Raw genomic sequence first — 13,440 nt, forward strand, 5'->3', positions numbered from 1 at the left:
AGTCGAATGTTTGAAAATGCTTGAAGCAATATATTCAAGTTTGCAACAAGGATCAATAGATTCAAATCTTGTTTATTGTACTTTAAAGGTACTTTTAAAAAAAGACAAATAATGTAAAGATTCAAAAATAATTTTTATTAATTATTTATTAATTTTTTAAAAAAAGGTTAATAAAAAGTGACACTGGATAGTTTGTCCCACACTCCGTACATACGGGTGACCTCTTTTTTCAAAAAATTAAAATTTGAAATTTTGGGCTCAAATATTAGAGATTTTTTCAAACTTCAACGATATATGTTGTCTATATCAGACCTCCTTTCTTTTTGATACTTAACATTGTTCCTAAATCTTAGCCGTTAAGGCTGTTCTGAAAATATTTTTTTTCGAAAAAATTCGAAAAAAATTCTTAAAATTCAAAAATCCCTTAATTCCTGAGGATTTTGGAAAAAAGTTTTTACATGAACATGTGTATATTATATGAAGTATATTGATAAGGTAAAAATCAAATTTTATTGCATATTCATCGAGAAAATAAACTAACGAATCCCTCAAAATTGAGAGGGTAATCCTCCTCCTCTCAAATAAACGTACATACGGGTGCACCCTTAAGTATATCAATAATGTTTTTTTAGTTTACATATTATTGATATTTGTATCATGCTGAAATGTGAGATCAATTCGATTGTATCATCGCTTATCTTGATGTGGTAAATTTTTGTCATTTCAACTATAAATGGAATAATTATAGGTTCAAAACGAACAGTGTAAATGTTGTCGAACATTTCAATGCATACGAATTTGAAATCAATATGTGTATCTTCTACAAGGTACTGATCAATGTATGATTTAAATTTTTAGAAAAATTATCTCTGTTTAGTTTAATAAAATAATATTGCGCGGTGAATTTGTATCTCAAAATTATGTAACTGTATCGGTAACAACTTCAAATGTCTTATTGACAAGATTTGTAAAAAAAATCAAAAATATACTTGAGATCATATAAATGTGCTCTTCTCTTTATAACGTAAGAATTGATCAAAGATAACATGTGTACTACTGATTGATTTTGGAGGATTGCTATGATTAGAGACGATTTGATTAAATAATTCAATGAAAAATGGACTATTTGATTCATCAATTAGGAGATTCGATTGTTTGTATTCGATTGCACTTCTGCATTTGGTGAATTAGTTTATCGTAAATCAAGGAAAGTTAATCATCTGCTGTGATACTCTTAAAAAATTAAAAGAACGATTTTTTTTTCTAAATACAATTAATGGCATCAGATGATTAGATTACTTTTTTAGAAATCATCAATCAAATTTGGCATATTTTTGAAAGAATATCTAAAGACAAGACACCCAATAAGAGTTTTTGTGCATACGGTTCTCGGACGCCTATGTCACATTCACAAAGGACTCCGTCTTTATTAGCAAACTCAGAAGAAATGTTTAACCAAAAGAAAATTATTTCATCAAGACTAATAAATGTTTTAAAAAAGCAAATCACATCATTAACATATCAGTTTTAATTACAAAACTCAACGATACATAACAAATTTCTTCGAAATTTAAATTCTCATTAAAAAATTCTTTTGATACAAATTAAATAGCTACATATTCGATTTTCCCATTGATACGAACTTATTGTTTTCATTCAAGATTTACAAGAAATCAAATACTTATTTCACAACAACAAATATCTATTTTTACTCAAACACGAGCATGTATTTACTAATAAATTCATGTTTTTACATCATTACATTTGACAATACTATCAAAACAACCCCAAAATCAAACTAATTTTCGATATTCTTTATTCAGACCAGAGAATTCATATAAATCATCGATTACTCAATTTAAGTATTCATTTAATGTAATAATTGTTAGATATTAGGCGTTTTATATAAAGATTCTCCCTATTTCAAATTTTCAAGCGAATTAAGTCGATATTTCATACATTTTATAATATACAAATCATGTGTAAGTACAATAGCTTTAATTATTTACAATATTGATCATTTTATTACGAAATCCAAAAATTTAATCAGCAAAATCGATGTTTTTATATAAGATTAGAATGATTTACATCATTGTTTCCATGCACTAGCTGTTAAAATGCTGATGACAGCTAAAAGAATCAAAATTTCATAACTTGAATATCAGATTCAAATGAATCGGCATTATTTGACATTTACATCATTGAAATGTCAAATAATGCCGATTCATTTTTTTTGATGAAAACAATGAAATTCAATCACGATTTTCAGATAACAGTATCAAAACACACATCAACTATGAATAATTTACACTTTGATCAATCACCTAATAATGTTTGGGAACTCTTTTACAATACTCCACCTAATTCAGAACCAATTCAAGGTACAAACGTTCAAGCAAGATCAACAAAAAATGAATGCTTCTTATATAACTGTATATTCATCACCATTACAACTAATAGTGCCATTTATTTTAATTCTTGGGAGAAAAAGTTTCTTAACTCTGATTGTTCATTTAATGACTGCAGCAGTAATACGGAAGGTGGATCTCTCTACTTTTCCTGTGATAGTTCGATTGTCCAATACCGAACATGTGGCTACAAATCAAAAACAAACTCTCAAGAAGGACATCATTCATATGTTGAATTAGTTGGTGAATCAAATAATAAAAATTATCTTTATGAAAGTTCTTTTTATGAATGCGGAAATTTAGAAAATGATTATACAAATTATCTTTGGTATGGAAATATTGAAGTTAAATCAATCAACACAAGTTTCTGTGAAGCAGCCTGGGACTCAGGAATACTTCTAAGATATCCAAATAGTCTAAGTAATGTAACATATTCATCATTTTGTAACACAACATCAAATTATAATATTTTTAAATTAAGTTGGGGTAACTATAATTTTAATTTTTGTAATGTTTTGAATAATGAACACAAAAAATCTGATTTGGGAACATTCTATGCATGGACATCAACTGTTCATATTGAAAACTGTTCATTTCTTGGAAACACAGGATCAGGATTAGAATTTTTTCATCAATATTCTGGTTCAATTACAGTTAAAGATTCTTTCTGTGACAGAATAATAGGTAAAAAAGGATCAGTTACAACAAATAGTGTTCAAAATATATATTCTATTCATAATCTTTCACACTTTTCATCATATCTGTGTGAAACAGAGCTTCCTATTTTAGATAAAAAGCCTATGAGATCTGCTTTTGATTTATATCATCAATTTTCCTTTAGACGAAGGCGTTAATATTCATGATTTATGAATTTATATAATCAAAAAATTGTAATTAAAGACCATTATTAACGAAAGCATTCATCAATTGTTTAAGGCTCCGGTCCCACCCTCTCAATTTTAAAAGTTTTAATATCTCCACCAATATGAGTTTTTGATACTTTTATTTTAGTACATAATATCATTATGTAATACACTATAGTATAGTATATTTAAACTGAGTATTACTATTATAGTTCATCTTATCTGAGAATTCGGTATTTTGACAAATTTCAACTTTGACCGGTAAAACTATTTATAATCAAAAAAGTCCACGACATTTTATAGCATATTAGTGATACATTATATTGTTATTAGTAAACTTGATTTACAATCTCTTCTAGATGAGTAATTTGTTTTTTTGAAAAAATCTGACAAATCACTTTTTGACAGAATCTAGATATTTTTGATTTGTGAAAGTTTTAATAATATGATAAGGTTTATATATGCTATCATAATATAATAAAATCATATAATGTTACATTATCGCTATATATGTCGAATATTAAAAATTGTATATTAACATTTTTTGTCATATCTTGATAATAAAGAAAAAACTCTCAGTTCCCCTTCGACAAATTGTTAGAATGCAACTAAAGTTTATTTTGATATAGTGAGTTTGCTTCTAAAAAAATATATGAAAGAAGAATTAGATTTGCAAGACCCCTATAAAAAACGATTTTTGCGTCGAGAATAACTTCATGCACGATTAATTGATATGATAATAAAAATCATATATGATAATTACTTAATATAGGCAACAATATTGTATTAATCACTTTTTGTCAAAACGGTTTTTCGATAATTGAGTATTCAATTTTCCAAAAATCCATTCAATAATTTGATTTATAATTCAACGTATAAGAAAAAACTCTCAGTTCCCCTTCGACAATTTGTAAAGAAAATTATATAGTTTCTGTCGACACTATTTGTATATTCTACCTTCTTCGGTATTTCGAAGAATTAGGTTTGCAAATTTGATATTTTTGATGTATTTTTTCAAATTGAGAGTATTTTTGACGATAGAAGTAGGTGTTTTTTGAATTACAATTTTATATTGATGTGCATGATAAAAATTTGAACTTATATTATGGTGACATACTATAAGTCATAATGTATTAATATACAAAAGATATTATCAAAAAAATTCCTTTCCAATATGTATAAACAAATCGATTTTTTAAATTAAATTTAAACCTTAAACTCAATATATTAAAAAGTGACATTATTTTAATTAGAAGTACAAAAATCCATAGTCATAGAATTATCAAATGATTGAAAATTGTTATAATTGGGCACATTATACTCATTTATGAATTTACTATACTATATACTTTGCAAATTTAAAAATCCAAATTTTCAATTTTTAAAATATCATTATTTATCATATATCAAATAGTAAAGTTAGTATATATCATGTTTAAAACGATAATATAGTCAAATTCGAAAATTTTTAAAATAGATAATATTTAATTTTTACAAAATATTGGTATATGTGCAATCTATTGGTATATTTTTACTCCTTATTAGACACTCGTCCTAACTATATGCAGTAATCATGCAGGACCGGAGCCTTAATATCAATTGAAATATGAAAAACTTTATATTCAAAAGATGATGCGGCTTGATTTCTCAATTTAATTTTCAAAGAGTTCGTATTTGTTACAGTGAATTTAAATAATTAGTACTGATATAGTAATGCAATAATATCGGGAACATGGCTCTTAATTTCGAAATAGGTTTTCTTTGTAAGGCATCTAAGTATTAACAAACTGATATTTCAATAAAGAGTTCAATATTATAATAGAAATTTGCTATGACAGAAAGAATAAAACTATAGCAAAAAGAATTATTGTTATTTCGATGATATTTTGTAATATTCTTCGTTTACAAATGATTGGACATTGTATCTTGGGGAGATGTTGGATAATAAATTTAACGATTTCTTATTCAATTCTATTATATCATTGTTATCTTGAAGTGGAAAATTTTTCTTAAGAGTGCACTTACACCTGTATTACATGTCCTTCGATTCAGATGTTTAAGGTTAATTTTCAATGACACTTCACGCCATTTGTCAGAAATTTGAATTAAAGTCAGATACGCGTAAGTGCACCCTTAAGAACATTTGTCATTACAAGTATAAGTAAAGACACTCAAGATGCATTTTTGTCATTCAATAATCTATTCTCTCGCTATTGCAAACAATTTCAAATGTCGCATTCAATTTCTGTGTAATACAATATCATTCACTAGGATCAGTTTATTCATAACTTTACTCACTTTTCAACATATTTCTGTAAAGCAGGATAAATATGCTTCCAATACGTAACATCATTTATCATTTTCCTTTAGACAAGTGCGTTAATTTTTCAAGGATTTATTATTATCGTTTTTTATTATTAAAAATAATTTTTTTACAAACAAAAAAAAATAAAAAAACTCATTTATTTAAAAGAAGATTAATAGTATCTTCGTTCTTTGTCTGGAGTGCGACATCTTTAGCTGTGTGTCCTTCGCTGTCAACAACACTCAAATCGAGATCTTCACGAGAAAGGAGAACTTTGACAACTTCGATTTTTTCGTTTTCAATAGCGTTGAAAATAGGAGTTCGCTTCATCAAGTTCTGACGGTTGACATCGACATTTTCGTGTTGAAGCAACTCTTCGACGAAACTAGTTGAGCCGCATTTAGCGGCAACATGGAGAGGTGTCCACTGGATTGAGTCGACGCAGTTCAAGTCAACGTCATCTCGATCGGCGAAAAGACGGATTAAGTCTGAGAAATCATTAGATGCAGCGATGTGAAGAGGTGTGAAACTAGAATCATCAGGAAGTTGTGGATTGACATCTTTGTCGTTCAGAAGACACTCAACGCACTGTTTGTGGTGGAGAAGAACTGCGTAATGAAGAGCACTGCGATTCTTCTTGTCGACGATGTTCTTCTCGATGCCTGGAAAACTCAAGAGAAGTTCTAAAGCTTCGAAATGTCCGTCACGAGCTACCCGGATCAATGCTGTACGTGATGAGTTGTTAGTGGCATTGACATCAATGGATGGATCAGAAAGAAGAAGTCGCAGAACACGTGTGTGACCATTAATTGCTCTCAACATAACACTTTAATTGTCAACATCTTCTTACAATTAAAGAATTCTGTAACAAATTCAATTTATTTGATTTATCAGATACTAATGTTTTAAAAAAGCATATTGTTTTGATCAATTTCATCTAATTCAATATTGCATTCTATTACTGCTACTAAACAATTCATTGTTTCGGCATATTCCATACAATTCGTATTTGTCAAAAAATTAAACATCAAATCCCAAATAGGATATAAATGATTTTTGTAGATACTAATTCTCGAAATTAATGTAGAGATGTTGGATATAAGACTAGTCATATATTAAGGGTGCACACGAGAGGATCATGTAAACTTCAGAATTTAGAACCTTATTTTTAGGCATTATCTTGGCTACCTATTTAGGCTCGAAAAGCAAAAAATATCAAAAAATACAACTTGACTCCATTATGACCCTTTCATGGAGGTAGTTTTTATCCGCTAGTATTTTCCCTTTGAATCTCTTTACAATTCGAAATCAAATTCAAAACTCAGTAGAAGAAAGGAAGAATCGACTTACTACGGTTGTAATACGAATAAATACATATATTTAATTATTTTTATTTACATAATAATTGTTTGAAGCTCATATTCCATCAAATTTTTAAATAAAAACATTAAAATGTTGAAAATGTTCATATATTTTAATAGGGTTTTGGCACTTTATTGAGGAATTACTACATACATAGTCGAACTGAACTTGATATTTTGAAATTTAAATTATTTATCAAAATTAAAATTTAACTTGAAATTTATAATTATTTAGTCATATTTTGCATAATTCTAAGTAGATTTTGTAAAAAATCAAGAAAGAAAAATTTTAACGTGCTTTATTTTTTCTTTTTTATAATAATACATATTATTATATAATTAACATATTCATAATGTTTCACCCTTTCAAAAATATAATCCTCCTCCTCTCAAATAAACGTACATACGGGTGGCCTCTTTTTTCAAAAAATTAAAATTTGAAATTTTGGGCTCAAATATTAGAGATTTTTTCAAACTTCAACGATATATGTTGTCTATATCAGACCTCCTTTCTTTTTGATACTTAACATTGTTCCTAAATCTTAGCCGTTAAGGCTGTTCTGAAAATATTTTTTTTTCGAAAAAATTCGAAAAAAAATTCTTAAAATTCAAAAATCCCTTAATTCCTGAGGATTTTGGAAAAAAGTTTTTACATGAACATGTGTATATTATATGAAGTATATTGATAAGGTAAAAATCAAATTTTATTGCATATTCATCGAGAAAATAAACTAACGAATCCCTCAAAATTGAGAGGGTAATCCTCCTCCTCTCAAATAAACGTACATACGGGTGCACCCTTAAGTATATCAATAATGTTTTTTTAGTTTACATATTATTGATATTTGTATCATGCTGAAATGTGAGATCAATTCGATTGTATCATCGCTTATCTTGATGTGGTAAATTTTTGTCATTTCAACTATAAATGGAATAATTATAGGTTCAAAACGAACAGTGTAAATGTCGTCGAACATTTCAATGCATACGAATTTGAAATCAATATGTGTATCTTCTACAAGGTACTGATCAATGTATGATTTAAATTTTTAGAAAATTATCTCTGTTTTAGTTTAATAAAATAATATTGCGCGGTGAATTTGTATCTCAAAATTATGTAACTGTATCGGTAACAACTTCAAATGTCTTATTGACAAGATTTGTAAAAAAAAATCAAAAATATACTTGAGATCATATAAATGTGCTCTTCTCTTTATAACGTAAGAATTGATCAAAGATAACATGTGTACTACTGATTGATTTTGGAGGATTGCTATGATTAGAGACGATTTGATTAAATAATTCAATGAAAAATGGACTATTTGATTCATCAATTAGGAGATTCGATTGTTTGTATTCGATTGCACTTCTGCATTTGGTGAATTAGTTGTATCGTAAATCAAGGAAAGTTAATCATCTGCTGTGATACTCTTAAAAAATTAAAAGAACGAATTTTTTTTCTAAATACAATTAATGGCATCAGATGATTAGATTACTTTTTTAGAAATCATCAATCAAATTTGGCATATTTTTGAAAGAATATCTAAAGACAAGACACCCAATAAGAGTTTTTGTGCATACGGTTCTCGGGCGCCTATGTCACATTCACAAAGGACTCCGTCTTTATTAGCAAACTCAGAAGAAATGTTTAACCAAAAGAAAAATTATTTCATCAAGACTAATAAATGTTTTAAAAAAGCAAATCACATCATTAACATATCAGTTTTAATTACAAAACTCAACGATACATAACAAATTTCTTCGAAATTTAAATTCTCATTAAAAAATTCTTTTGATACAAATTAAATAGCTACATATTCGATTTTCCCATTGATACGAACTTATTGTTTTCATTCAAGATTTACAAGAAATCAAATACTTATTTCACAACAACAAATATCTATTTTTACTCAAACACGAGCATGTATTTACTAATAAATTCATGTTTTTACATCATTACATTTGACAATACTATCAAAACAACCCCAAAATCAAACTAATTTTCGATATTCTTTATTCAGACCAGAGAATTCATATAAATCATCGATTACTCAAATTTAAGTATTCATTTAATGTAATAATTGTTAGATATTAGGCGTTTTATATAAAGATTCTCCCTATTTCAAATTTTCAAGCGAATTAAGTCGATATTTCATACATTTTATAATATACAAATCATGTGTAAGTACAATAGCTTTAATTATTTACAATATTGATCATTTTATTACGAAATCCAAAAATTTAATCAGCAAAATCGATGTTTTTATATAAGATTAGAATGATTTACATCATTGTTTCCATGCACTAGCTGTTAAAATGCTGATGACAGCTAAAAGAATCAAAATTTCATAACTTGAATATAAGATTCAAATGAATCGGCATTATTTGACATTTACATCATTGAAATGTCAAATAATGCCGATTCATTTTTTTGATGAAAACAATGAAATTCAATCACGATTTTCAGATAACAGTATCAAAACACACATCAACTATGAATAATTTACACTTTGATCAATCACCTAATAATGTTTGGGAACTCTTTTACAATACTCCACCTAATTCAGAACCAATTCAAGGTACAAACGTTCAAGCAAGATCAACAAAAAATGAATGCTTCTTATATAACTGTATATTCATCACCATTACAACTAATAGTGCCATTTATTTTAATTCTTGGGAGAAAAAGTTTCTTAACTCTGATTGTTCATTTAATGACTGCAGCAGTAATACGGAAGGTGGATCTCTCTACTTTTCCTGTGATAGTTCGATTGTCCAATACCGAACATGTGGCTACAAATCAAAAACAAACTCTCAAGAAGGACATCATTCATATGTTGAATTAGTTGGTGAATCAAATAATAAAAATTATCTTTATGAAAGTTCTTTTTATGAATGCGGAAATTTAGAAAAATTTTCTACAAATTATCTTTGGTATGGAAATATTGAAGTTAAATCAATCAACACAAGTTTCTGTGAAGCAGCCTGGGACTCAGGAATACTTCTAAGATATCCAAATAGTCTAAGTAATGTAACATATTCATCATTTTATAACACAACATCAAATTATAATATTTTTAAATTAAGTTGGGGTAACTATAATTTTAATTTTTGTAATGTTTTGAATAATGAACACAAAAAATCTGATTTGGGAACATTCTATGCATGGACATCAACTGTTCATATTGAAAACTGTTCATTTCTTGGAAACACAGGATCAGGATTAGAATTTTTTCATCAATATTCTGGTTCAATTACAGTTAAAGATTCTTTCTGTGACAGAATAATAGGTAAAAAAAGGATCAGTTACAACAAATAATGTTCAAAATATATATTCTATTCATAATCTTTCACACTTTTCATCATATCTGTGTGAAACAGAGCTTCCTATTTTAGATAAAAAGCCTATGAGATCTGCTTTTGATTTATATCATCAATTTTCCTTTAGACGAAGGCGTTAATATTCATGATTTATGAATTTATATAATCAAAAAATTGTAATTAAAGACCATTATTAACGAAAGCATTCATCAATTGTTTAAGGCTCCGGTCCCACCCTCTCAATTTTAAAAGTTTTAATATCTCCACCAATATGAGTTTTTGATACTTTTATTTTAGTACATAATATCATTATGTAATACACTATAGTATAGTATATTTAAACTGAGTATTACTATTATAGTTCATCTTATCTGAGAATTCGGTATTTTGACAAATTTCAACTTTGACCGGTAAAACTATTTATAATCAAAAAAGTCCACGACATTTTATAGCATATTAGTGATACATTATATTGTTATTAGTAAACTTGATTTACAATCTCTTCTAGATGAGTAATTTGTTTTTTTGAAAAAATCTGACAAATCACTTTTTGACAGAATCTAGATATTTTTGATTTGTGAAAGTTTTAATAATATGATAAGGTTTATATATGCTATCATAATATAATAAAATCATATAATGTTACATTATCGCTATATATGTCGAATATTAAAAATTGTATATTAACATTTTTTGTCATATCTTGATAATAAAGAAAAAACTCTCAGTTCCCCTTCGACAAATTGTTAGAATGCAACTAAAGTTTATTTTGATATAGTGAGTTTGCTTCTAAAAAAATATATGAAAGAAGAATTAGATTTGCAAGACCCCTATAAAAAACGATTTTTGCGTCGAGAATAACTTCATGCACGATTAATTGATATGATAATAAAAATCATATATGATAATTACTTAATATAGGCAACAATATTGTATTAATCACTTTTTGTCAAAACGGTTTTTCGATAATTGAGTATTCAATTTTCCAAAAATCCATTCAATAATTTGATTTATAATTCAACGTATAAGAAAAAACTCTCAGTTCCCCTTCGACAATTTGTAAAGAAAATTATATAGTTTCTGTCGACACTATTTGTATATTCTACCTTCTTCGGTATTTCGAAGAATTAGGTTTGCAAATTTGATATTTTTGATGTATTTTTTCAAATTGAGAGTATTTTTGACGATAGAAGTAGGTGTTTTTTGAATTACAATTTTATATTGATGTGCATGATAAAAATTTGAACTTATATTATGGTGACATACTATAAGTCATAATGTATTAATATACAAAAGATATTATCAAAAAAATTCCTTTCCAATATGTATAAACAAATCGATTTTTTAAATTAAATTTAAACCTTAAACTCAATATATTAAAAAGTGACATTATTTTAATTAGAAGTACAAAAATCCATAGTCATAGAATTATCAAATGATTGAAAATTGTTATAATTGGGCACATTATACTCATTTATGAATTTACTATACTATATACTTTGCAAATTTAAAAATCCAAATTTTCAATTTTTAAAATATCATTATTTATCATATATCAAATAGTAAAGTTAGTATATATCATGTTTAAAACGATAATATAGTCAAATTCGAAAATTTTTTAAAAAATTTTTACAAAATATTGGTATATGTGCAATCTATATATTTTTACTCCTTATTAGACACTCGTCCTAACTATATGCAGTAATCATGCAGGACCGGAGCCTTAATATCAATTGAAATATGAAAAACTTTATATTCAAAAGATGATGCGGCTTGATTTCTCAATTTAATTTTCAAAGAGTTCGTATTTGTTACAGTGATTTAAATAATTAGTACTGATATAGTAATGCAATAATATCGGGAACATGGCTCTTAATTTCGAAATAGGTTTTCTTTGTAAGGCATATTAAAAACAAAATAAGAGTTCAATATTATAATAGAAATTTGCTATGACAGAAAGAATAAAACTATAGCAAAAAGAATTATTGTTATTTCGATGATATTTTGTAATATTCTTCGTTTACAAATGATTGGACATTGTATCTTGGGAGATGTTGGATAATAAATTTAACGATTTCTTATTCAATTCTATTATATCATTGTTATCTTGAAGTGGAAAATTTTTCTTAAGAGTGCACTTACACCTGATGTCCTTCGATTCAGATGTTTAAGGTAATTTTCAATGACTTCACGCCATTTGTCAGAATTAAAGTCAGATACGCAGTGCTTAAGAACATTTGTCATTACATTAAAGACACTCAAGATGCATTTTTGTCATTCAATCTATTCTCTCGCTATTAAATTTCCGCATTCAATTTCTGTAATATCATTCACTAGGATCAGTAACTTTACTCACTTTTCAACATATTTCTGTAAAGCAGAATAAATATGCTTCCAATACGTAACATCATTTATCATTTTCCTTTAGTGCGTTAATTTTTCAAGGATTTATTATTATCGTTTTTTATTATTAAAAATAATTTTTTTACAAACAAAAAAAAATAAAAAAACTCATTTATTTAAAAGAAGATTAATAATATCTTCGTTCTTTGTCTGGAGTGCGACATCTTTAGCTGTGTGTCCTTCGCTGTCAACAACACTCAAATCGAGATCTTCACGAGAAAGGAGAACTTTGACAACTTCGATTTTTTCGTTTTCAATAGCGTTGAAAATAGGAGTTCGCTTCATCAAGTTCTGACGGTTGACATCGACATTTTCGTGTTGAAGCAACTCTTCGACGAAACTAGTTGAGCCGCATTTAGCGGCAACATGGAGAGGTGTCCACTGGATTGAGTCGACGCAGTTCAAGTCAACGTCATCTCGATCGGCGAAAAGACGGATTAAGTCTGAGAAATCATTAGATGCAGCGATGTGAAGAGGTGTGAAACTAGAATCATCAGGAAGTTGTGGATTGACATCTTTGTCGTTCAGAAGACACTCAACGCACTGTTTGTGGTGGAGAAGAACTGCGTAATGATATTGTTGAGATTCAATTAATGGTCACCACATGTGTTCTGCGACTTCTTCTTTCGATCCATCCATTGATGTCAATGCCACTAACAACTCATCACGTACAGCATTGATCGGGTAGCTCGTGACGGACATTTCGAAGCTTTAGAACTTCTCTTGAGTTTTCCAGGCATCGAGAAGAAATCGTCGACAAGAAGAATCGCATGCTCTTG

General features: G+C 27.7%; 2 protein-coding genes across 2 annotated transcripts, besides 5 other annotated features; both read right to left on the reverse strand.

Moving 5' to 3' along the window:
- Positions 1 to 205: part of a mobile genetic element that runs on past the window's edge.
- Positions 206 to 3,343: 3,138 nt separating this feature from the next.
- Positions 3,344 to 4,860: a mobile genetic element.
- Positions 4,861 to 5,281: 421 nt separating this feature from the next.
- Positions 5,282 to 5,408: a mobile genetic element.
- A 321-nt stretch (positions 5,409 to 5,729) lies between these two features.
- Positions 5,730 to 6,398, reverse strand: TVAGG3_0823290 (2-5A-dependent ribonuclease family; the record flags this gene model as incomplete). Its single annotated transcript, XM_001278819.2, has 1 exon — positions 5,730 to 6,398. The coding sequence occupies one exon, from the start codon at positions 6,396 to 6,398 to the stop codon at positions 5,730 to 5,732; it is 669 nt and encodes a 222-aa protein (XP_001278820.2).
- Positions 6,399 to 6,695: 297 nt separating this feature from the next.
- Positions 6,696 to 7,737: a mobile genetic element.
- A 2,742-nt stretch (positions 7,738 to 10,479) lies between these two features.
- Positions 10,480 to 11,981: a mobile genetic element.
- A 788-nt stretch (positions 11,982 to 12,769) lies between these two features.
- Positions 12,770 to 12,949, reverse strand: TVAGG3_0823320 (2-5A-dependent ribonuclease family; the record flags this gene model as incomplete). Its single annotated transcript, XM_051248140.1, has 1 exon — positions 12,770 to 12,949. One exon carries the CDS (start codon positions 12,947 to 12,949, stop codon positions 12,770 to 12,772), a length of 180 nt encoding a protein of 59 aa, XP_051083615.1.
- Between the last annotated feature and the right edge of the window lie 491 nt (positions 12,950 to 13,440).

Source organism: Trichomonas vaginalis, chromosome VI (genome assembly GCF_026262505.1).
Source record: "Trichomonas vaginalis G3 chromosome VI, whole genome shotgun sequence".
In the NCBI taxonomy this organism is placed as follows: domain Eukaryota; phylum Parabasalia; order Trichomonadida; family Trichomonadidae; genus Trichomonas; species Trichomonas vaginalis.